Below are 27,683 nucleotides of genomic sequence, written 5' to 3' on the forward strand. Positions count from 1 at the left end.
AAAGTTAGATGGGGCGAAATAAAATTAAGATAGATGTGTCTGAAAGAAAAAGTAAAACGCGGTAGGAAATTAAATTTGTGTGGATATAATGGTTTCTCCGAAATTATTTTCCTTACTTCTTATGAAATACAGTAGTTTCGACTCTCTGTGTCCAGTGAAGAGATGAAATATATCGCATAAATAAGGGAGAGAGAGAGGGAGAGAGTCTTAATTTCGATGAAACATCTCAAGTACCTACGAAAATTGATAGGAAACTTTTTCTATAACTTGTTGCTGCTTAATGAAAGTATCCTTGATTCTTCTACAAATTTATAATATCCACATATATTTGGTACAGTTCTGGTAGCGTTGAGTTCTCGCACACGAACTGCCAACCTTGGAACCGGGCTCGGCACCGCGGCCGAATGCGAAATGCAACAGGATTGTGTCTAGAGGGAGAATAATGGTTGTACTCGGAGCCGAATTCGACGCACGTGCACCCATTAAAGACAGACCAAAATATTGCGGGGTTACGACAGATGCACTTGCTCGTGAACTACCCCCTGCTACGTCCGACAACACCGAGAATTCAATACTCCTCTCGCTTTTTGTTCCTTTTACCTTCCTTTCTTTCTCCACCTCCATCGCCATTTCCTCCTCCCTGTTCTTTGTCCGGCGTCTTCTTTTTGTCTTCTCTGGCATATTCAGAGCCCCTCTGTTGTGCCTCGATGTGCTCGCTTGATCGTAACCATTGACGTTAGCGTTTTGTGTGAGAATTACTCGCCTTTCGTTTTCTTCTTCTTCTAGCCAGGATACATGTTGCGGTATTTCGCTTGTGGGCAACTTTGTTAAAGATATTTACATATTTAGCAGTTTATACGAAATCAATCGAACAGGATTATAATTTATTTCATAATTGTCTGTTTCATAATTTAGTGAATCTCTATAAATTCATCTTCCGCAAAATTGTTTATTTCAATTAGTCATCATCAATTCTTATCAATTAGAATTATAAGTAATGGAATTAACGTGCAACAATATCGTAGAGAATAATTTCAGTTGCTTTCAATTTGTACGATAGAATCTGTTATGTGATTGGAATGGTCAGTGTTAGGCTGATTAGTTTCTCGATATTTCAATCCAAATACCCGCGTCGAAATATTTCTGTTTATATTCGACGAGTCAATAGCGTGATGACAACACGTTTGCACCAATCATCATTAAGAGCAACACGAAAGAGTTGTGTCTCGAGCATTCTCGTACCTTCTCGACATCGACTAACACGTCTCTTTCTTGTTCCGAGATCACTGCTTCCTGTTTTTCTGTCGCGTGATTTTCCACTTGCAGGTAAGTATTTAGCCATTTGTAGCTGGCTCTCTGTTAACAACTAGTGTGTTTTTAATCTGCGGATATTATTCGTACTACCAGTGCATGATATTGATCGAATTGCCACAGTACAACGAAACGTTGATTATAACGAAACCAGTGGCTTTACAATTAGAGCACTCACAGATCACAATTTATTTTTCCTTTCGTTTTTAGCGATGCATATATCTCTGGGTTCAGATGGATAACCTGAACGTGAGATATACGACTTTCCCTATAACTGTAAACTATTTCATTGATAGCATGTTATGGACACATTAAAAAACATTAAGATATGAGGCGAAGATATTTCCATATATTTTCAATGTTAATGGTAATAATTAAATTTTGCTTTTTTTTAACGGCGATAACTTCATTCATGATACTATATAAATGATAGACTAACGTGTAATCTATGGTAAATTGTAACATTTTATGAGTCTAGTTTAAATAGTAGGTGGATAAAGAAAAGGGCTACAGGGGCCGTAATTATGAACATGAATTCTAAACACAGACTCGAGTGATTAAAAATTCGCGTAGTTTCAATTCGTTGCGAACAGAATGTGTACTAAGCTTAGCAGGTTTGCCAAGGGATTATAGTGGCTTACTCGCAATCGTTGCTGTGTAATATATCGAATCCGTACTCGCAACACGATCCACGATGCTCGCCGGGTTGAAACGAATTTTCGAGCAAACTATCGCTGAAAACGGAATTTTATGCAGCAACAGAAGTTAATAACGAACTCGCGTATGATTAATTTAAAAAAATCGGTGTATGTCCAAGAAATATATCTACGTATTTATGTATGTAGTCCCGAGATGTTCCCGCTTAAGATTTTAATGGATGTACAGATTTAATATACCCGATAATAGGAGAGTACGAATATCATGCTACATGTCACAATTATGCTCTATGGCATGAAATTCCTCATTGATGATTTGGGGAATTTAAAATGCAATAATTTTTAAATGGTCCGCGGAACTTTAATATTTCCCTCCTCATTTAGTAAATTGCATTTAATTCTTTTAATTAGAAAAAATATAGCTTGCAAACTAGGCATCGTCGTTAATTATTTTGTTTTTAATTAATTCACCGAGAATTTTCTCAAAAAATTGTAATGGAAAATGCAGAGAAATCTGATAAAAATGAGAAGCTTTTTCGCTCGCGTCGACTGTCCCGCGAATATCTTGTCTCGAGTCGCGTGTTCGGCATAGCAAAAATGTTTAAGATCATCATTTTCACTTCCTATGGAAACTACAACTCTCGCGATGAGTCGCGACAATATTCAAATTTATGGCAGCTACTGGCGAGTTGTATTAGCACTGTGGAATGTTTCACTTGGATTCAGACAAGTTGTTTTTGTTGCAGAGAGCCTGTGCGGACGTCACGAGAAACGTCTGTTGAACGAGCTGCTGTCATCATACAACACACTGGAGCGGCCCGTTGCCAATGAGAGCGAGCCTCTCGAAGTGAGATTTGGCATCACGCTGCAGCAGATCATAGACGTGGTAAGTTATTCCCCTGACGCGACGGCTCCAACGTCGTTAATCATTCGCTGTAGCACGTCAACGATTTATAAAGAACTAAACTGCCGGAGTTCTTTCGAACGAACTACGAGCTTTCTAATTTTTAAATCGGAAAATATCGCAAAATGTTTGCTACTAAATCTCCAAAATCAAAACTAATAAAGTCTGTAAAAAGAAGAAAAAAGTAAAAAAGAAAAAGGAGAATAGATCGACAACTCTTCCTTGTCGTCAGACTTAACTGCATTAAGCGCTATCGACCATGTTACTTTTCGTTCAAATACCTCCTTTAACAATTGAACCGGTTAAAAGCCATCATAGCCAGAACGATTTGATATTCTGCTTTCTAATTTGATCCGCGTGTAATCGCATTTATATTAAGGGAATTACCAGTCGAGCACATTTCGCTAGGTTTTCTTCCTTTCTTAAGGAAATCGCATTAGAGAGGATTTACGACGGGAGCATTTTCGCTTCCATTGGCGGCAAACTGCACAATGGCTAGTAGTTCGCATATGCGCGCATGCTATACGTTTACGTATATACCGTTCCATCGATGGAACTTCCTTACGAAAGATTTCCATTATAACCCGCTGCTTTCTTTCGCTATATATGAGAAGTTACCTGAATCCTATACGAATACCATCTGTTACCGTTCGATCCGATTTCTTTCTTCGCGCATTCATTGCTCGCTTATCCCTTTTCCTCCGCGCATTTGTCCCACGTGAAAGGAAATATCAGTGACGCGAAGAAGTGGCCACGATGAAGTAACATCGACATTCCAAAAAATAATGGCACAAAAGTGTGACCAAAGTTTCTTCTCCGTCCTCCTTTATTCATCGTTACAATCACACCTTTTAAGAGATTAACAAGCCTTTAAGTTGTTAAAGTTAAGATGGCAACCCTTTAAGACTATCAAAATCTGTAAAATCTTTCCATAAAAGTTGCACAAGTTTCTCAATCACCAGCCTCTGCTTTTATTTACAAAAAATATATCAAATCATCGTATTCGTTGACTCATTCCCCCGATCGAATACAGTTTCATCACATTACGTGGACAAACAACTAGCAAAAGGAGGAAAAGGCTCGATAATGACGCATCAAATATTCAGTGTCAATGACCACGTAATACTTCCGGGTATTACGTCGACGGAAGATTACGAAAGTTACGGTGGCACGGGGTAATTTCCGTGGCTGATGCAGTCTACAGGGCGGCTAGCAATCTTTGCGTGAATTGCAAAGATAAGGAGGCCGAAGATTAGCTGCGCAAGTTTTTGCACGTCAAAATATCGGTCTTATCTAAACGAGACCATGGCTAACAGTCGAGGGTTGGATAGTGTAGCGGTATAGGGGCGGAATGAACGGAGGAAGAGGCAGTGAACGAAGCAGATCGCATTATGTGCTCCATCTTGCCTCGACTGGCCTTGCCTCGGTCATTTACTTACTTTATGCAGCTTTCCTTTTGGCTGCCATCGCACGAAGCATCGCACCGTGCCGTTACACGGATATCTTCAACGTTGATAATCGGAAACGTTAGTACAAACTAGGGAAAATTTTCCTATGTAAAAGCGTAATTGACAGCAATCGTCGCACATTTCCATCGCTTTGAAAGCATTCTCATTGTAATATCTGTTTATACCTGACTGTTTTATTATTCTACGTATCAGATGTTCGAAATAGTTACAGGATATTTGAAGTTCTAACACATTCGCTAGGAACAATTCGTTTGCAGTTTCCTCTTATTTATGTTACGTTACATACTTTCAGCGCTGTTATACCTTTGATCGTGCTATTTATATATAGAATCTTTTATTCGAGTCGAACATCCAAACAACGCTAATTGTTTTACCATTCGAAACTGAAAATCTGGTTGAAAATATATATTATACACGTATTTACAGTATCTAGAACTGTAGGTTAAATTATCTTTAAATATCGTACTATTTTGTATGGAAAGTACCGTGCACGGTAACATACAATTCTGTATATTATTCTGTCCCTCTCTCCGCCCTCTCTCTTTGTAATGCTCAATCCGACTAATGTTTCAATGCTATGCGCGGGCATATGAAGCGTAATTACACTCGACAAGCAAATATTTTCCGGTCCATACAATTTCGCGTGGAATAAAGCGCTACCAGCGCTGGGGAATTCCGATATACGACTTACTTGCTATGTAAATGCATGAAAACGTAATTATTGCACATGGCAGACAACCGTTCATATTGATGGGAGTTCCTGTGCACATACGGGAGAGCCCCATAAAAAAGGTTAAAATTCTGATGTAAAGTAAAAAACGAGGAAAAGGGAAACGTCGGGTCGCAATTGAATTGAAAGTTACCGCGAACCACGGAAACACGAAAAAATGGAGTCCACGTTGCCAAAGAAAATGTCTTCGTCTCTCAGGGGAAACAATATCTTTTATGCGAAATCCTGCGGTTAAAGTTCACTGAAATCAATTTTTTGTGTTATTACGGCTCCGGTGTATCGTGGATATTAAATTTTTAATCGTTGTTACTTCATGAATATTTGGTCTTTGGCTTCTCTGTACTCGTGCCGGCTCAACCGTAGATTCATCAATTTTTCTTGAACATCATCTTCTCTCTCTCTCTCTCTCTCTTTCTCTCTCTTCAAAGAGCACGATTGCTTTTGAAATGGACCTCGGTTTCATTACGCGAATCGTAACGGATATTCACGGAAATATTTTTATTTTCATAACCCGTTCCTCCGAGTGGTAAAACAGATTCGATTTTTTCGCTTATTTGAAGGGAACGTTTACCTCGAACGCGAATGGAACGTATTATTATTCGGGATATTAAGTTAAATCGGACGTGAAATAAATCGATCGTATGTACATATAAGTGATCGGAGAAATTAGAGATGACATTTTGAAGGGAAGAATGCAAATTGAGAACTTTCGTCTGAGTTTGTATTTATCTTCCAAATAGAACCATACGAATAAAAATGGATAAAGCGAGCAAGAAGTATCTACGTCAATATCAACTTTGGCGGACCTGTTTTTGCAAAATGTTAGATAAATACGGGAATCGTTAAAATTTGATTATCATTATTAATTTAGTTTTTAGTCATACCACTCGTACTCTATTATTACTGAAACTATTAAAATTATGTTTCAATGACTGAAAATTAAACGAACAACAAACATCATCGTTCGTGACCATTCGTTGGGAAAACGAATTCGCAAAAACAGAGCTCCCTTTTATCCTTCCACTATATCGATAGTCCGGAAGCGTTTTAATTGGATATTTCGAGACAGAACTGAATTCAGCCAGGCAAACCGTACGTTCTGGCCGGAAATCCAGTTGGACCAAAACGGAATTCGTGACCAAAACAGATGGCGTGTGATCGTGAACAGGTTAGTACACAGAATTTCCATTCGTGTTCTGTTGATACACCGACGTTTATATGTATTCTGTTTTGCAAAGTGCAGCAGGCTGGGAAAAGTTCTGCACTGCAATAGTGCTGCAAGATGACGATTCTGTTCGGTGCACACGAGGATACGTGCTGCACGTTTTGATAGCACCTCACAAAAAAAAAGACAAATTTTTTTCGTTTAGTTCGATATAACATTGCTTAGAACGCTTCCAGAGAATAAATTCTACGCAATAATTGTTTTTGCAAGCATAATCGATGCGCTCTGCTTTTTGTATCCCAACCGTTTAAGCTGTCATATCTGTTTCTATATCATCCTTGATCATATGTCATCTTGATCATTGTATGTATGTACCTCGAATTTCGAAGATTCTAACAGCGATGCTCCGCTGGCTTCGACAGTGTTCTGCTGCTCGAGGGCTTAGCCCTCTGAATTATCAAAGTTGTCAACGGCGGCTGGTAATCGCATTTCCTTTCGCATATTAATATACGTATATTATGTACGAAATTTTGTTAAGTTAACTTAAAATTTTATAGTGAATTCTTGTTTAGGAATAGTCGCCTCACGTCCGCGATTATTTCAAATCGCATCTGCCCTGACGTAGCGTGGACGCCTTCGACGCTACGTTCTAAACAAATATTCAATATATTTAAAAAATAACAGAACGTTGTTTTATAACTATTGGGTAAAAGAAGAACGATAATGAAAGTACACATCGATGACGAACGGTAAATTAGTTCTTGCTGCGAGATATCGTGATCGATAAAAATGAAAACGGTAAATTTCGTTTCGATGGTAGTGTCGTTTGACCATGAACTCTGTATTTATGATGGGCATAATGGAAATTGCGTGGCGTCATGTTTCCTCTTTCGTTCTCCAGTGGCGCGCTGTCAGCTCTTCGCAATGTATCGTGGCGTCCTGCTGATTTTCAGTTTCCCTTCGCGTTCTTCGTCTGCTCCCGTTCGTGCAAGCTTGTTCAAAGGCGCGTCCACAGCAGCGCAAAGTGACGAGATGCTTTTTCATCAGCGTCGCAATTATAAAATGGTAAATCAAGCTCATCGTATTACTCGGCCTTCGCCATTTCACGTTGCAAGTTGTACGTGGGTCGGAATAAAGGTACTGATCAGTGAAATTTCGCCTCGACACGACCTTATTTTCTGCTTTTGTCGTCTTCGCTTTCCTTATCTTCCTCTCGTCTCTTTCCTATTCTGCCTTTTCTAAAGTTTCTGATTAATTTTTCCACTTCATACGCGAGCCGCGATTTCAATTCGGAAAGTTCGACGTTCGACGACTAATATACGGAATATATTAATAAAATGTGTTTCGACCTCATTCTCGATCGCGCCTCGTGAAATTCAATAAATTAAATTTATCATGAGAATATCGAATATTGTCACTCTACGCAAACAAAGTTTTATACAATCTGTCATACTTTTGTAGATGCGATGATTTAAATGTAATTAATATTTGGCTGTTATTTAAAAAAACTTCAAAGTTGTTAGAAACGAAACATCAAATTATTTTCTGATAATTGTATTGCATGCTGTATAAATTATCTTCCTCGTGTTAACGCTAATCGTAACTGATTGTATAATATACATACTAATTGTAATGAAATGAAAATCGAAAGCTGTTGACTGTGATATCTAAAAATAATAGGTAACGGAGAAAATTGGTGAACTCTTATTGTGCGAACTTCAATTGTACAAACTGTTCGTCCCCTGACATGTTCGGATAAATGGAATTTTACCGTGCTGCAATTATCGTTTGATCAGTAGGATGTTTCTATCACATAAACATTTAATACAAAGTTAACTGTTATTTGATGTTTCCTGTCATCTTTCTTGCCTGCTTATTCAATCTGACGTTTTACACGTAAAAACAACGCGTTCCAAACAGCTTCGTGCATTAAAGCAAGAGATATTTCTAAATGGAGCAAAATACATCCCATTACTCAGCCTGTTTCCCCTTCCCACCCGGTTTCCTTAAGTCGCGTTACTCAAGCTGCTTCGAGTTTTTACCCTTCCTTCCTTCCTTCCTTCCTTTCCACCCCTTGTGCCTTCTGAACGATCGTTGCAAAGAAAATTGCAAACTGCTCACGTTCCCGTATTTTTTATTTATTCAACCGGAACGCGTTTCATATTTTCGCTTCCGCGAGTTGAACGATTTTTTTGGTCGTTGATTATTTTTCGGTCGCTAGGGAACGCTATTTTTTCTGACAAGCTTCAGCCACTGAATCTGTTTTTCCCTTTCAAATCGCCACGTTTGACCATTTCTGCAAATCATTTTTCAACCTGCACTTGAACGAAAAACCGTGAAACAACGCCTCTCCTTCGTTGAAGAATTTTGATGCTGCCTTTCGTCCTTCGCTCCCGCATTTATATTACGTTTTTCTTGTATTCCAGCAGGAAAATAAAACAAACGTCTAGAAGATATTTTTCTATCGATTAAAATACAACAACGTAATTTCTTTATAATATAGTCGAATATATGTATGAAGTAAATTTCTAATCGACAGAATTAAACGAAATTGGATAAAGAAATCTAAGAACTTTTGAAAACGAAAAGTAACTGCTGAAAAGTAAAAGTTCCGAAATATATTTCTTAGAAACAAAAGAACCGGTGGTCGTAATTTTTTACGCGAAGATGGTATTGTAAGCTATTACGTTTGTCCATAAACTTTCGTGGTTTTCGCTCTCCGCTTTTCTTCTTTTCTCGGCGTCCGACCAAACGCGTGAGTCACACTACTGGTTGGCTCGCAGCCCATGCATTCAGCCAAACGTATACATGTTGCATACCAAAAAGACCACAAACCACGATCCTTGGTTAACCCTTCGAAACAATCTTCCCATATTTCTTGTCCTATCGTTGTTCTATTCGCAATTCTTCGTTGCAATGTGAAAAGAACGAATACTTGAAATTAGATATAGTATTGGCTGCTTTCATTTGAATTGTAACATGATCGAATTGATCGTATATTGTGTATTGATTGCACGCTGATATTAGAATTCTAGTTTTTTTATTCGCTAAGATAATGCGGCGCTTTACATAGTAAAATAACAAAACTTTCTTACTTTCATCTATTTTTTTCCACGAAAATGTACGAATATAGCACCGATTCGATGGGATCGTCGTTTTGCGTGTGCCGGTAATTTTTATCTTTCTCCGAATAGTACGCAATTTATCGCCTGCAAAGGAGTTAAATTGTTCGAAATGCAACTCTTCAAAGCGTTTATACTGCGCGTACATAAAAGCGAATACGATGAGTTGTATCGCGGCGAATGTTTTTCTCTTCTCTTTTACATCGTGTACGCTGCGCAAAAATTAATCATCGCACAGAACGTGTACCTACTTAGTTTCTCGTTTGAAAAATAGTTACGTTATGCCAGAGTAGCTTATACGGCTCTGTTTTCGGCGAATGCTTTTATCTAATTTTCCACGAGGTTAATTTGCCAAGCTTTTTCAACAAAAGTTACTATTTCGGAATTTACTGTTGCTTTTCTGTGATATCTGTTCTACGAAAACAAACGACGCTGCAGAATTTCCATTTTATTAATTTTAATGTCACATCGAGTGCCTGTTACCACTACGAACATCAATTATTTTAACAATCTTTAAAAGAAGGATTCGAATAGCGTGTTGTACTATATTATCTTGTTTAATAGTTTGCTTTTTTTCCAAAACTATTAAGCGTCAATATCGCATCAACGTAACGTTTGGTTTAAGCAAAGGCAGACTTGGGTTCTGTTTAAAAATATTCCATCAAATTTAGAAAATTTCTGTTTCACCCTACAAGTGCTTAATCCATACGTAGTACGGGCAAGGCGAAAAATCTACGATCTAACGATCTAAAGTTAGTATAGAGTTGTAACGTATGTATATTCGTCTCGTGATCTTCGTTTACAATTACATACAAAAACGTAACAGATGACTGTTGCAACGTTACAAAGCAATATTAATCGAATCTCCTTAGCTCTAACAGAAAGACATTTCCTAGAAAGTATGCCAGCCACTCAAATGAAGCGAATCATGCAAAGACGATATATCGTTTGTTGCGAGAAACGTCTAGATGGAAAAGGAATACGAAAAGAATTACGATATTAATGTTGAAAGCGTGATGTCGGTTTATGCGTTCCTTGTTTCAAAATATTACAATTATATATATGTAGTATCGGGGAGAAGGGCTCAAGAAACGCCGAGCTAATTACAGACAATGTCGCGAGAGCCGAGGCGCTGTTGGCTCCATCAATGCATTACCGGGTCCTTCAGGTAAATAGCTTTGCCGAAAAGACCTACGTGACTCTGGCTACGAGCGTCTGTAGAACACGTGTGCGGTGGGCCCAGCAAAAGACAATAGAGTGCAAAAACGGGGAGAGAGTCAGTCGAGAAGCAGAGTGCGAGTTGAGCGGACACGGAGTGTGAGTCGGCGTGCGAAGATATCGTAGTCTGTCCTTTTGTTATCGAATATCACTCATTAAAATACCTTAAACTTTAAACTCTACCATCATCACTTGTCCTTTCTCTAAGAATCCACCAGTTACTATATATATAATATCAAAAAAGGGGGCTATACGCTTGGTCTATCATATATTTAAGTTCGAGTTTTCTTGGGATAGTATGTTGTAAATTTAAGGTATAAACTAAGAATCGTAAGAGTGCTGAGGAAGAGAGAAAGAGAGAGAGAGTGTGTGTGTAAGTAAGAGTGTATGTCTTGGTGACGTCAAAGCTAAATGAGAGAGGGAGTGGGTGCAAGGGTTGAGGTTCAGCATTTTTTGACCTAGGAAGACAGAAGTTGTGAGCCGAGTGTGAGAATAAGACGTACGAAGATATTGTAGTCAGTTTTTGCATTGGGTAATTGCCTGTTAAAATAAAACTAAATCTCACTTCAAATAGAACATCCTTTCTTGTCCTTGCTCTAGACTATGTAGGTACTACATATATAATAAAGAAACTATTAAAAAAAAAAAATAAATAAAAAGTAATAAAAATGTACGGAGAAACACACATTTTCAGACTATATTATTAGAGGTAATTTAAAAGCCGCTTTTTGTAGTTTTAATCGGCGTTTAAATGATTTTAAAGATCGACTAGTTTCGAGTCGGACGAATTTACTATTTTCGACTGAAAGCCTCGTGTGTCCCAAATGTAATGTCTCACTACGTTCGAGAGGGAAATTTCAGCGTGAAGGGTTGACCTGTTTGAATCGACCTTCGATTTGTGTCCGCTTTGAAGCGAGTACGAGCGCAGATTACGAGGGGGCTATGCGTAGACCGTAACCGAAGGCGTTGTCAACAATTTCGATTAGTTTCGACACCTGCGTCGTAGCCTCCCGTTGTGCACACGGTTCCGTCAAATAGTGACACGACTGTACTCTGTAAACAAATTGTACAAACGTTCCTCGTATTTTACGAATTTCGTGTATCTTTCGAACATTATCTGTCATTCATTTATCTGTGCACTGTTACCTCTATAAGCTATCGCGTTGCTCAAATATAATACATACTAGCTGATTATTTCAATAAGAGTACAAAAATAGTTCTCTAGTAAATACTTTTCAAACGACACAATGATAATGTTAAATACGATGATACGTACGTACATACGATGAAAAGTCAGGAATAAATTATCAAATTAAGTTATAATTCCAACGAACGATGTATTTGCATTATTTAGCGGATTATTATTTCACGGAGATTTAAATATATTAGCGAACGAGTGTATAGTTTCAGTATTGTATGTCTCTCTGAAAACCATACATCTTTTGCTAGAAACATTTTCTCGTACAGCAAATAATATACGAATTGTACGAAGTTATCCTGTTAACGAGACTCACTCTGTATATGTATATTCATTTGATTTAAAAGGTTCGATTTTGTTAAACAGTCCAGCCTGATGGTAAAGTAAATTTCCTTCGAATCTCGTAATTGCAAACGCCATTAGGTGTGAAAACGAAATTCGTGTTTGCAGGTTTGACGACAGAAATAATACCGTGAATTAACACGACGAGCAATTCTCCTCTAAAACAGGAATAGCGAGAAAAGACTTGTAATAATCTAATAACCTGTTTGGTTAGCGCAGACATCTCTGGCGTGATTTGTTTCACAATGATTGATTCGATAATTTGATCGCTTATTGATTTCCGATAATTCTCTGGTCTCTTCCACTGCGAAACATATTAAACAACGATTAATCATGGCTGCGACAAGCACGGAATTATTTTCCTAATAAAATGGATATATGTACATATATTATCGATCTACGCAAGTTGAAACTTATTATACGCGCTATTTAGGCCATGAAACAGAATCTTTAAATTCAACGAGCATCAAAATGTTGAACACGCAAAAAATTTTGATTTCGCAATTTTCCTCTGTCGTGTTCTTGATCGGAAAGCTTTATACATCGTCGATAGTTTTAATTTCACTTTCAGCCGAACGGAAAATCGACCTTGGACCCGATTCCACGTTGAAATGAAAATCGAGCGTCAATTCGATTTCACTTTTTAATATGTTTGACACGCGCGTAGGTCAAGGTTGCGATTAACAAATATGCCAACGAATTCGGGCAAATGTCTAAACATTCAACGTTAAGCTATCGCGAGATCTCCGCAAAGATTCGTACCTCAAGAAAATCTGATTATTTTCGAGATTCGTGGTCCCTTGGGACTCGCGTTTAACGCAAATATATGTATCGTTTTATCTCTTTCCAGAGTGTAAATGTACCCTATTAAAATACACTATAAAATTTTCTGACCAATGAAACTTTTAAAATCAATTCTAACTTCGCTTTGAACATGTATAAAATGAAATTAATTTCTGAGACAATGGGCCACGCTCGGTTCGTGTTTGAAAATGAAATAATACGTTCACTTAGCACTCGGGCTATCTGTTAATTACATTCTTCGTCACTTTCTTGCTATTACCGCGTCCTAGCCGAGTTTTATGAGATTAACAGGCTATTTTTATCACGAATAGTTAAACTTAAACCGTTTGATACTTGTTGCGCTGGTCGCGAGCTTTCCTTCTATTCTATGCAGCTTCGGGATGCACACATACATTGACATGCAAATCTAGCTTCTTTTCGTCTCGAATCGAGACACGCCTTTGATATTTATTTCGTTCGTGGTGATAGTTTTGAAACGTAAATCTTTTGTATAAAGCGTACAATTTTTATATGAAAATTATAAACTTAACCTCTTGTGTAGTTGTTTCCCTTTTCTTATCATTTCGTTTCATTGCTTTATTTTATTTGTAATCGTTCATTTTGCGTTATATAATATATTTATTCGGCAATTAGTTGTGCCATTAAGTAATTCAAGGAAAAGCTCGATATGTATCGGATAGAGATATGAAATTGCAGAAACGAAAGTGTCGCGGTAAGTAGTTTTGGTCAACGACCGGTCAATTCGTTCGACACGATCGTTTACCAAGTGGTTTGCCTGGTTGACAGTATCGTTGAAGTGCACTCGTTTTATAAATCACTTTGAACTTCTGATGATGAGTCTGTGGTAGAGTGCGGTTCCCTGCAGAGCACTCGGGAAACGAACGATCGCGGCAGCAATTTGTGGTTATTGATCCTAGTTTTTGGTGTGAATTTTACAACTTGCGCGTCTCACTCTCATCATTCTCTCTCACGCTCTTCTTTACGCGTATCTTACGGACTTTTTTCTCGCAACAAAGTAATTCTATTATATACATGCGATATACTCGTTCTTTCGTTTCGAGAAAATTGAAAAAGAAATGATCCGTATATCTCAAATTTATAGAATTAATTTTATTTCCTACTTCTATAAAACGATTCGAACACTGAAATTATACTAACTTAATGTTTCTCTTTTGTTTTTTTCTCAGGATGAGAAGAATCAAATATTGACGACGAACGCGTGGCTGAAATTGGTAAGTGGTTAATTAACTATACGTTAACGTCTACAGACCGTATGGGAAAGCACTAGTTTCTAAAGCCTTTACGTAGTTTTCAGCTTAATAAGTAGCTGCTCACTATAGTATTAACTCCTTGGCGTTCGCAGTTTCTTGCATACATATACCGAATAGACAAGAGCGCCAATGAATTACAGAACTTTCTTCTAGAACATATTACAGAAGGAATTTCAATCTAAAATCACGTACAGTATCTTCGTTCTAATTTCGTAATTTTTAAGAACCATAAACTTAACAAATATATAAGTATGAAATAGCTGTTTCTAAGTTATTACCAGAGAGACAATTTGTAATAGCTCGTGTCGAGAAACAATTTGACACAAGAGACGCACCGACAAGAGTACCGGTAATGGGGTTTGCGGTAAAAAATGGGAAATTTAAAATGCACTCGCGGTAATATCGTCTTTTTCCTTTCTCCAAACACCGTGGTGCACCGGTTCGCTTACAGGTTTACAGGAAATCAATATACCCGAACTAATACTCGCCTGTCACGGTTGCTATTCTCATTTCCATCGAAGTGGTATAACGTTCCCGTTGAAGAACGCGTTCTATTAGCGGTAATGGTACGTGGTGCGAAAAGAACGACGTTTAAATACCTTGGGCTAATTACTCGCGCAATAAAGAGCATCTTCAGAAACTTTATAACAAACTACGGAGTTTCAGAATAAAAAACAGAGTTTCCTGATAGAGAGTTCGAAAGTCGTTTACAGAATTTACAGATCGACGCTTGTTAGTTTTCAATTTTTATACTTTTTATTCGTGTAAATTATTTCATTAGAAAATACGCTAAAGTATATTTCGATACTCTTTCTTTATATCTTACTCTTAATATAGAGAAAATTCTATGCCTCGAGTTCTGCATTATATTTTATTATTTTCACCGAGATTTTTAATTCTCAAGCATACAGATATTCGTTCGTAACAAATTATTATTTTTGTCCGTGTTCAGGAATAATCAAAGAAATTTATTTTCCATGCGTATTGTAACACGTATGGTGATCAATCACTCGTAATTTTATATGACTTCTGTCAGGAGGATTCGATTGCTCCGGCAAATTGAAATTTCAATTTTGTTAAAATACGAATACGCGCGAGCGAGAGCCGAAGCAACGCGCGTAGAATATCATTTCCATTTTAATAGAACCACAAGTCGGTGCAGCAGACTTGCAAGTTCCTGTTGTAACAGATAGGGAAAAAATGTTGTCGATTGATGGAATCGATTATTCATTTACACTGCATTCGTCAGGCAGACTACCGACGAGGCGGAAACGCAGCTGCGGCCGTCAGTATTAGCTCTTTCCCTATCGAGCGCTTGTCAGAGAATTTTTTGCAATTTCTGCTTAAGGTACGTCTATTGTGTACTACTACAATACTATTGTATTGCTCAATCGTCAATGCAGGAAAATGAAAGACGTGGTCGGTTTCTTCTACTTTATCCTCGAGTTCGGCGGGAAGTACAGTGGCTGAACTTCGTATAGGACGCAAGATGGCAATTATTGCCTCTGCTTATTAAGATTGCGCCTATCCGATAAAAAAGAGAAACAACGTAAAGTAAAAGGAGCGATGGAATATTTAATAGATGTTCGAGACTAACTTTGGTCGATACTTGTCAAGTATAAAGGGAAAATTGGAAGTTAGATTGAAAGCTCAGGATAATGAAAATCCACGATAAATTAAGAAATTATCGATAACGATCGACTAAAGTTTGTAATTGCAACGATTGTAACTTTATTATTATCTGAATCAATCGAATCGATCGAATCGTATTTAATTAATGTACAAATTAGCTAAAACTCGGCCATTTCATTCTTAACGACCGAATACAACTCCGTCTAATAATTGATTATTTAATTTAATTAATTTATCAAAGCGTGTACCACGCGCTTTAAAATGCTCACGTTTCTTCTTGACTTTATTTGTAAAAATATTTATTAATAATTTAATAAACTATTAAAAATATCAGAAATTAACGGATCGATTGAAAGCACAGCTACGCTTCTTTTCCACTTCGACATGACCAAGAAATTTTCAAGACTCTCCGCGTAAAGAGCTCGATCGATCTTCAACGACCAGTGGCGATGATCTATCAAATGAGATCGACAAAATTGATCCCACATGCTACTATCGAGGTACCGGTGATCGAGGAAACAAGAAGGTGCATGCATCACAGTCGATTCAGCCAGTTCGAGTCATCCTTTTCGTGTTTCCTTTCCCGCGTGGCAGCTTCGTGTTTCCCTCGGGTACGAAAGGAACGTCGTACGGGAAAGGAGGTGGTTGGCGGCCACGAGGGGATGGAAAGTAAGATAAAAGGGAACGGCAGCAGGCTGTACACGGCAAAGAGGATTCGAGAAGATCGAGAGAGTAGAATGATGCACTCCTGCGTCTTTCTGCAACTCCGGCTGGATCGAGATGAAAAGCACGGGGAACGTTTTTTGACGTTGCTGCCTGGAATAAAGAAATGGAAACGAAAGGTCCGGGAACGGTAGCCGCGTGCCGGTGACGTTTTGGCTTTCTTGCGCGATACGCGACAACTACACGGGAATTTATTCATAACTCACGGCGCTGCTCTCTCGGGGTTGCACGGTCTATAAATTTCGTGTCATACTCTTCCATACATTTTTTTCTAGAGACAATTGTTCCGTGTTTATTTGACGGGAAGACTAAGGTGCAAGAACACGAAGCTACTGTTAGCTTCCAATTAATATTTGCGTTTAGTGCTCTTGATAACAGATTCCCTTGAGAAATAGACGACGTAGTATTTATTACGCTACTTCTAAGATAGAAAACTGAGTTTGCAGCGACGTAAACGATCGCATCAAATTTAATTTAGTAATTTCCATGCCACGTTCACGCGCGTACAAACGCATTCGTATATCTTGTAATAGGGTTGAAAAAGATTAATGTCAAATTACGAGTGCAAACCAACCATTACCCATTTCCGACCCATCTGTTATTTTCATCTGGTCCCTAAATCATATCGTGTCGATATCACTCCGTTTTCCCGGTTTATAGCTATTTTATTGTTTCTGAAGAATTGATTTCCGGCGGAGGTAAAAAGATTTCCTTCCTACCTTTCCACCGTCAATTCGTCACATCCTCTTTTATCCTCCTTCGCTTCGTCACCTTTTTCCATCCCTCCAACTGCTCTGGAATTCGATTGTATCTCCACTCTTTTTGATCTGTTTTTTGTTTGGCTCCTCGTTGTCGGTAATCGACGGTAAAATCTTCGAGAAGCCATCGAATCTCTTCTCGAGGAAATATCGATCGTCGATCGAGCACTAGAGAAAGACGATTATTTTTCGTTCGATTAATTAGCTCCAAATTCTTCTTGCCGATTCTTTGCCGCCGTCTATATCTACTCGGAAACATCGATTTTTTAATTCCATCCGTATCCGCTTCCTCAGTAAAAAAAGTAGATATCGGAGAAATGAAAAGATTTAGGAGGATGCAGATTTTTAGGAGAAAAGTCCCAATCGACCAAATGAGATAGTATTTAAAACGAAAGTCACGTTACACCCTAACGCTTTAAATATCGCGAGATTCGAATAATTCGAGACGCGACATAAATATTTCCAAATGTTTAATAATTTTAATCAATGAACTGCATTATGCAATTTTCCCCCAATTCGCAGAAGATACGCAGAATGGCGATGTGAATGCCAATGAAAAATTCTCACGTCCTTGCAGCGTATAGTCGCCGCACGACTGCTATGCCAACATCTGCTAATTGTACCGAAGTTACTCACCTTTGAGAACAACAAGCTTAATAAAGCCCTCGATTCCTTGGTACGGACCATCCGTGCATTAAAATTACATCGTGAAATTCTCGGCTAATGACGAAGTTCCACCGAAGAGTATTATCGTCGCGCGGCGTGGACCGCTTTGAGGCGGCCAATCAAAAGTTTCGAACGTATTAAGCCGAATAGAATTTCGAAGCAACCCTTGTGGCTGACACGATTCGCCTAATTTTGCAATCTGTTATAAAATAATCAGCGCAGAGCTGTACAGGCATGGCGCGTCCCTTTCGTTCCGGAAGGCAACCAGTTGCGGAACAGTTCAGGACCTGTTGAAACCGTCCGTAGTAATTCATCCTTGGAAAAGAGCCGCTGAATAGAGCACAGGTTATTTCTGTCCTTTCAGCGAGAAAAGAGCGAGAACTGCACAGTTAAACGAACGAATTGATACGAACTTAATCCAGATCCCTCTCACGTTGGAATTTATACTAGTCTAAATCTACCGAGAGTCTAAAGTTGTAAACTGGAAATCAGCGAAAGTAACAACGTGCTTGTTTAGGCAACAAATTATTAGAATAGTTTCTAATAAGCGGCAATTACGGTAAAAGGAGCGTTACGAGCATTATAAGCGGAATTTCAATGAAATTCGTAATTCAATCGGCAAATGAATAATTTCACTCGAAGATACGTATGTGAAAAGAAATATTTAAAATATATCCGATACACCTTAAGAACAGCTATCGTTGTAAAAAAACATTTGTTCTACTGGTCGCATAGAATTCGCCGAATAAACAAGAATCTGACGGGAATATCGTAATAATAAAAGCAACAGCTCTTTGAAAAATGCGAGGAAAGAGAAAAACGCTGGCTCGTCAAAAAGGATGCCTGTTTTTGCGTTTTACATGGGCAAAAGTGAAAGCACGTTTTGAACGAGCACTTGTGCGCGCGAAAGGCCGAAAAATAATTCAAACCGAAGTCTACGCAGCCCGGATACAAAATGTTGAATGCCCTCCAGTGGAAACATTTGTGCAGAAAGCATTCGGACTAAAGCTGTAGGAACTCGGTTGTGCACGACAAACCGGCGGCCGAACGACGAAACGGATTCCGGTTGAATACAAGCTTCCGAGTTTTCCAAAAAATTCAACGACGAGCTCGTCGTCGTTTCAGCCGTGTATCTTTTTTATTTTCTCTTTCACCCGTCTAGGCGTTTGATAAATGAAGCTGTCGATCGTTGAGACGCATTGCGAGTACAGTAGATATATATCTGTGGATGAAGGAACTCTCGTACGTTTCTGACGAAGAAGTTTGCTAACGTCTGAAAATTTCTAATGGAAGAAGAAATTAGAAAAGATCGCGATAAAATACGGTGGAATCCCGATTGGTCTGCTTCGTTGGAATCCAAACAACTCGGATAAATCGAGATCTACGACAAAACACGAAACGTCGACCGAAATTCATAACGAAACAAATCTTCGGGTGGAAGAATCTTTAGAAGAAGTTTGGTTTGTGCAAACGTGATAATCGAGTGAAGTGAACAAAAACCGAAAGTGAGAAGTAAATCCTTCCCTTTTCCTAGCGACGTATGATATCTTAATTTTCTTGAATTTCAAATATTTATATATCGGACATAAAGATGCTAAGACGCACAGATATCGAGCAATTTAAGCGACAAATCTCTTTAAGCAGAACGCTTTTCGGAGCACGAATTGGAACAACGCTCGCTGAGGAAACACTCGTCTTCACGAGCTGCGAGCAAAATTTCGTGCAACTTTCGAACGTTCAAGCTGTTTTCTCAGCAAACGCGGCGCAAGCCCGCTCGTTGCAATGTTTCTCGTACTACGCTCCGCTACCTTTTCCGTCTTTAATGGAATTCTTCCAGACATCTGCTTTGGAAGTTCATCTTCAGCTATCTATTCGACTCACCCTTCGACTTGGAATTGCAGGCGACGTGACGCTCGCGAGACATACTCGAACGTTTGAATTTAAGTATCCTATACCACTGAAAGTTACAAGTGCCTCCTCTCGAATCTTCTCCAACTTCTGCTTTTACAACGACTTGTCTGATAAAGTTTGTCGATGAAAATCCTCGAGTATCTCCTCGTTTTGATGCAGTTGATTTCAACGTTTGAAACATATCTTAACACAGCATTGAACGCTGACGCATCGACTCGTCCAGTTTGCTGTCCAAACGTTACAAACTAATGAATTGATTCATTTGTATTTGGAGAGGCTTACGATGCAAATCATGAACTTCTGTGAAATTATAAAAACACGCCGTTGCAACGATCGTGTTATCGTCCGCTCTTTGTCGTTACCTTTTTCCTTATTTCATGACATTCTTTTGGTATACCAAAAGGAAATTCCATTATCGTGAAACGATAGGTAGCATTTTTTTTAACTAAACGCGAAACTCGTAAAATAATCTGATATTCATCGATCTTGCCATATTCTTGATCGAAGAGGTACTCAACGAATCACAGGTGTTCGATCGTGTAACGTCTCGCGAGCGATGCTTAGACTGCAATGTTCAACGCATTTCCGACTATGTACGCTGCAAACACGCTTATCTCGCGCGATCGCGTTTCAAAGCTGGTCACAATCTGCATCGACACGCGCAGCACCAAAATAATTGCGCGTACTTTGTCTTTCCTCGTTGGGAAACCTGGATTGACGACGGTGTACTGTACATCTTTCGCAATGAGTAAACGGGAATGATCGGATAGCGGGATCGCAGGCAGGCACAGTCGGCCACGGTTAACATCATCACGTAGCGAACACGTCGAGCGTGTGTTAGCACAACGTCGCTACTAAATGTATGGAGCGGAGGACGTTGTCGTAACACTCACGTTTCACTAGCACGAGTGGCTGGAATAACGTGCCTCTAGCATTCGCATTTTAGATCAGTTGGCCTGCCTCTTTGCGAACCTTCGTAATCGACAACTCGGAAACGAAATCTTTAATGTCGCTCTCTTACGCGACGACACGTTCGTGGCTCGTTTCTCTTATCGAGGTTCCTCTCGTGCATCGAAGCTTATTTCTCTTTGTACGCGTATACAACTACTTTGGCCGGAACGACGAGATCGAGACCAATGAAAATCGTTATTCGGGTTATCCGAGTTATTGGATCTCCAGGGTCGACGGAACTTACTTAACATCGTCCACTTTGTATAGTACATGCTACGATATAACGGGCGTGTAAATTAAATTAAGTAGCAGAATTAATCAGCGGTTTAATAACTGTCTGATGTTTGTAGGTTCACCTAGCGTCGTGCACTGCATTCTGTATGAAGGTTCCGTGTAATAAAAATTATGTAAGTTAGAAGATGTAAAAAAATAAAAAAAAAGAAAATAATTTCCTTAATCAGATTTCATTGTTAATCGAATGTAATAATAATATACGGGGAAACCTCACTTTGTATTAAATTTACGATGCATCTTCCATCCGATCAATCATATCTTCTGTTCTTTTGGATGAACTTTTCGGAGAAAGAAATTTCTAACGAAAGCAAGGAGGACAATTCTCTAACGATTAATTAAAAAGAAAATTGTTAATTTTTTGAAATTACATCGTGTTCAATTATATTCATCGGAAATCAGCGTTTGTTCCAAATTTCAGCTTTTTAGTTGATCGGTCGGCCAGACAGACAGACTGACAGACAGAAAACTAAGCTATAAAATAACTGTTAAAAAAAAATGATGACTTACGAGGAGTATTTTATTTAAAAGTAGAAACATCGCAAATATAGCGCTATTTCTGTGTCCCTTAAGAAAAGGGGAAAAGAAATTATAATACGAATGTAAATTTTTATTAAAATGTACTGTCTGGAGACAGTACATTTTAATATACATATTAACTCTATTACATATTAACTCTGTTCAGTGGTGGAGCTATAAATTACTCGGAGAATATATTTTACCATCTGCTTTCCCTGTTGAGTTTTGCAAATTTTCCGTAACCATGCTAGGACGCTTGGCAACATTAAACTCGTAAGGTCAGCGAATGTGTGTTGAATTAAATTAAAACTGTCGTAATTACCTACCACCTATCGATATCAGTCGAGGGTAAAGTATTTATTAGGTACTTAACCAGGCTTAACATAATTGGTTTTACATAAGTTAACCCTTAAACGTGACCCGAAGCCATCGTTACGATCAAGCGTGACGAGGATTTACGGCCTCGCGAAATTTCAAAACGATAGATCGCGGTGTACGAGATAAGTGGTGCGCGCGCGATCATTTTGAAATTACGCGAGCTATCAAAACGTTCGATCAGCCAGTGGAAAGTTTGGTTAAGATTATATCTTCCTGATGATTAAACAAAAAAGCATCTTTTTCGTAAAGGAAGAAAAAGTTGTAAATAAAAAGTAGATTTTTCTTCGAAATCTATTCACAAATTTCAGAGAGCGATAAGATTTCGTTGGAAAGCGGGATTTATCGTTGCAAATGATCTTTCAATCGAATCGTTGTTCAAAGAAGGGTCGAATCGAACTATGAGATAGCGCAGATATCTAGCTTCCCGTTATTGCGCATCAATAATCCTCTAAACGTCTCTTCCACCATTTCCATTCCGTATACGAAGCAGAAACCCGATGATTTCAATCGAACGTTTCCTTTTCGAAAGCTGCCCTTGCGTTTTCTTAAAAGGCACCATTGGGTATACATAGATATGCACATTGAAAATGCAATGAATTTAACTTATTCGACGCAGCAACGTTATCAAAGAGCGATTCAAATGTATCATGGTACAATAGAATTATTTTTTAAAGGGCACTACGTAATCACAGAATGATTACGGAACAATTATGTTATTTGAAGAGCTTTTTATTCTCAAATTGTTTGGTTCCTGTGTCGTAGATACAAAAGACTCTCCTAAAATAGAGAGACCGAAATATCGAAACATTTAAAATCAGTGACTATATAGATCAACGAATTATCTATTTGATATAATAATAATATGATAATAAGTTTATCTTTAGCTATTAATTTTTCATCGATTTATACATTTTAAATTGACTACGATACCCTGATACTTATAGGCATAATATAAGAAGAGCAGCAAGCGTACACGAAACACTGATCAAATGTGTTTTATTAAATATACAGGGTGGTTGGTAACTGGTGGTACAAGCGGAAAGGGGGTGATTCTACGCGAAAAAAGAAGTCGAAAATATAGAATAAAAATTTTTTTTTAATTTTTTCCATCGAGACAACGATCTACAGTGAGATCCGTTATAACGAGAATTGATAAAGTGCACGCGTACCGAGCGAAGATTCAAAGCCGATTTTCTCGAAAACAAAGCCTCAAACGAAAAATTTTTATTTTATATTTTCGACCTCTTTTTTCGCGTAGAATCACCCCCTTTACGCTTGTACCACCAGTTACCAACCACCCTGTATAATGACATAATTTATTTTGTTATTATTTCGTTATACTGAGCGCTGGTACATACTACACAAACTGTTAGTTAATGACGGCCAAAGTCAACGTTGAAAACGAAAGAATTGGAAAGAGTAAGCGACTGAAAAATAAGGACAATGTTACAGTTTTGTAATTAGAATTCTGCTGTATCGAGCGAGCCAACTTGGCGATAGCAATCAAACGCTCATATTCTCTGCACAAACTCGCTCTCGTTACTGAATTTGACGTCTGAAAGCGAGGGTTAATCGTGCTGCACGTCATAATGCCGCGCGTAATCATCGATGTTCGACAAAACAAAGGAAGCGATTGCCATGCAGAACATATAACGATTAACGAAGAAGTAGCAGGTGGCGTTAAAATTGTTCCTAATCTTGACCATTCGTCATCTTTCTCTTAAAAAATTGGTACACTGTATTATACGTATAATGCATAAAGTCATCGTTCGAGGTGGAATTGACATTTCCAGGTTGTTTCATCTATAAGAAAAGTTGTACATGAGCGTTACTAGAAAATTTGTTTGAATTTGGAATAATAAAGTGGTACGGTTGAGAGGCAATGTTATTGTACGAGCCGAGGAACAAGGAAAATTGAAATTAAGTCTACCATGAAATCAAAACCGTCCCCGCCGCAAGCCGCGGCTGCGAATCTATCGGAAAAAAAACAAGCGCAAGTGGGATGGTAGCGGCACAAATAAGCGACATAATTAAAATTAAGTCGGCTGTATAATCAAAAGCAAGCGCGATATTTCGGTCATTTTCGCTGCACAATCGATAGATGTTAAATATTGGAACAAGTGCATAAAAGTTAATACAAACTTAACAAGAAAAATAAAATAAATCAGTTAAATTATGAATGAGCAACAATTTCGCTTTTTCACGCAGTTGATGACAAATTTAATGTTCCGCTAAGGCATTCCTGAAATTAGGCATCTAAGGACATAGATTAATTAGTTCATGTGCCAAGTTAAACGTTGTTGCCTTTTCTCGCATGAAGCTGAAAGTGGGCGACACGCCAGCCAGCCAAAAGCAATGAGCGACAGATGGAGCAGAAATTTTCGTGACTGTTGAATCGTAAATTCATCTATACGATTAAAATTAATGACGTGCGAAATAACGGACATACAAAAAAACAAAAAAAAAAGATATGAGGGCAAGTTAAGCGTTAAATAAAAAGGGTACACATATATTTAGCGGCGAATAGAAACTGAATTTTAGCAGCAAGTAGTTACGTTTTACTGAATTTAACTAAAAATTGAAACACGGCACTGTAAAATATATAAAAAATTAAGATATCGTTACTTGCGTCATGTTTATTATACTGATTAATTTTTAATACTGAACGTTTTTATTTTCTCGTCCGTAAAGTAACGCTATTTTAAAATAGCTAACGTTTGCTAGGAAAATTGTTTTCCCTCCTTTTTTTTTTATAAGGCACATCTTTTTTTACAACTTTCTTCGTAGAATAAATTTTATCGCTTCGCGCGAACACGCGTACTCGTTTCAACATGATTTGTAGTGTAACGTACGTGTGCTAAAGCTACTAATAAAATTGTAGAGAATAATCTGAAGTGGTAGGCATATATGTGCAACTCTTTCATAAAGTCTTTAACAAACTCGTTATTAGTTTCCAGCTAATTAAGCTTCGATTAAAACGACTAATTTTATTGAACGCCCCTGAAGTTTCCAATTTTATCTTTTGAATAATTATACTCCAAGTAATCGTAGTAAAAGCACGTAATATTAACACCAACGTAAACCTTTTCTAAAGCAAACAACGAATATTCAAATTACTTTGGCCGATTTAAACCTTCAAAATTGCTGGAAATTTCCATGAAATCGCCCCACCGGCTGTTAAATCGCCATTGCGAATTCTATAAAGCGATCTTAGCGAGATTGAAATTAAAATATAGCATTTGTGCTTCTCCTTTTCAATCGTAAGTTAACCATCAATCTTTGGCGAAACAGGTTCGAAATTTATTGCCACAGACTCGTTGCTCGACGATACGTCGTACGGTGAAATAATTTATGCAGTTTAACGATTATCTCCGTATTCGAATCCGCTGCCATTACAACGACGCGTATTAATCCCTGCGACGATTCCCTTGGCCAATTTCCGCCTAGTCGACAATAAATTTTAACGTCATGTTAACGATATCGTCTCCCCCAGCCGTATTATCAAACATTTCTGCGATGGATGTTGTGAAATTGTGTCGTTACGGCTCCTTCGATAAACTTGTCTCATTTATGTAATATGCAGCGCAATCACGAATTGTTTGTCAACGTTGAAAATAATAACCCTCGTTGCTTTTAGTGGTCGCGTCTTGAGTACACTTGCCGTGCTCTCGTGCTTGATAAAATTCACGTTGAAGACAACAGATAATTGAAAAGGGAAATTAACGCGAAACATAGTGCTTAGCGTGATTGAATTTATGATGCAAAAGCATTTTAAGATATAGCGTATGGCTATACATCTACGTTCTCTCCAGTGCGCTACATTTTAGATACCGTTTCCTATCGTTCAATCAAGTAATTGGATCGTAAATTCGGTTTTGTAATCTGACATAATAAAATATTTTTTGTACAATACCTTTCAAAGTATCGATATATAGCGTAATTAAGTAGAATAATAACAAGATTAAGATACTAATTTATCGACAGTGGAATTCCACGAAGCGTGTGGAAAAACTGTATTTTTTCATCAACTAATTACATATCGAGCCGGCGAATCTAGTCAAGTTCTCTGGATTCATTCTCTCATTTTACCATGACCCAGTTTAACATTCAAGGGACACAAAGGTCTCGAAAATGCACTTGGGGAATCGCATTGCCTGCTAAAATCTCAGTTCATTCTGGAGATCGAACTTCGAGATAGCATTAGTCCACGATTGGCTAGAAAAAGAGAGACGAAACGTATCCGCAGCTTTTCATCAACCTCTGCAAGTTTCTTCCTGATATTGCTAAAAGTCCTGGATGCAAATCAAGTTCACGAACGGACGTGACCTGGAAATCAGGTTCATTCGTGAGTTTCTAAAACGGGAAGGCGTACACGTACGAGCGGTGGAAAATGATGCTCCATGTTAACGATCTTCGCGCAACAGGTTCGATTCGAACATAAATTTATCTTATCAATTGCATCTAAAAAGTATGCGACAGCATTCCATCGTAAATAGATGAACGGGAATATTTGTTGAAAATTATTTTTCAAAAGTGTTTTCGTACGAGATGTCTGTTTTGCGAGAGGTTTACCTTCGATTATTTATCGATAGTAATCGATGGTGTAAAAGGATCTGTTTCTTAGAAGATTTTAAAACGTGGAGCAATTTTAATTAATCGTGCTTGTACTACTACCTGTTATTTACTATTTTACTATCTATTGATCACTAACGATGTTCTAAGTGCAAAATGTTGTTACGATTGTTGCAACTACAGTATATATTTCTTGACAATCGCTATATTTATTGTACGCCATAGTGTAAAGTATCTTCTATTCCGCGATAAGGAATATTATTTTTCTGATATTGAGGTCGCCTTTGAGAACGTTGAACCTATGTACAAGTAGGCTGGAGACCGTAATACAATGTACTATGGCGATAGAAACATTCAACAGGTTCGGTTATTCGATTGGTAGGATGGGTTGAGGCCATAAAAATTTCGTGCTAGAGTTCAGTTACGATACATGTACCAATTAAGTTGTGTTTCTACTAATCGATTTTTAATAAACGGTGAATTAATTCGATTAGAAAAATTCAATTAGACGAGCGATAATTAACGAAGTAAATCTTTCGGCTTAACAACGAACTAACGTACCTCTTGAAAATTTATATCAGAATATTCTTTTAGCTATTGATATTATCAAAAGTTTCATTGGATACAACATTCGTAAAGTAAAAGATAAAACTACGTACGTACATATAACAATTATATTATTCATCGATTTGACGTAATAAGGAATAATATTTCAAATGTAGATACAAGTATACGAATGCTTAACAAATTTTAATAAAACCAATGGAATAATCGCTAATGACAAAGGTAATGGAGAAACAACAATCGTATCATGAGTCGAGTTCCCCTTTTATCTTCTTTAACAGCTTCTGTTCGCAATACCTGAATCGGCTATCAACTGCCGGATAGCACGAACGTTGTTAGAAAGAGAATGAACAGTTCCGAGATGATAATAAACTTTGGAAAGCGATTAGTACGGAAGTCCATTTGATCGACTATTGATCGGTTGCTCACTGGGTATATTCAAGTTCCTTTGTAGTCGATCGTTTCTTTGTAGTTGATCGTCTCTTTGTAGTCGTCCTTGTTTTCCTTACTGTACATTCTTACGTGAGG

At 38.0% G+C, this 27,683-nt stretch overlaps 1 protein-coding gene across 4 annotated transcripts in view; it reads left to right on the forward strand.

Annotated features, from left to right (window-relative positions):
* Nucleotides 1-27,683, forward strand: part of LOC117237727 (neuronal acetylcholine receptor subunit alpha-7) — a 264,165-nt gene that overhangs the window by 71,637 nt on the left and 164,845 nt on the right. For all 4 annotated transcript variants that reach the window (XM_033502018.1, XM_033502016.1, XM_033502017.1 and 1 more), the window contains exons 3-4: nt 2,714-2,853; nt 14,107-14,151. In XM_033502018.1, coding sequence (XP_033357909.1) covers nt 2,714-2,853; nt 14,107-14,151 — 185 coding nt within the window. The remainder of the gene's footprint in view (nt 1-2,713; nt 2,854-14,106; nt 14,152-27,683) is intronic.

This window comes from Bombus vosnesenskii, unplaced genomic scaffold, assembly GCF_011952255.1.
Source record: "Bombus vosnesenskii isolate JDL3184/JDL3185 unplaced genomic scaffold, Bvos_JDL3184-5_v1.1 scf7180000013398, whole genome shotgun sequence".
Taxonomy (NCBI): Eukaryota; Metazoa; Arthropoda; class Insecta; order Hymenoptera; family Apidae; genus Bombus; species Bombus vosnesenskii.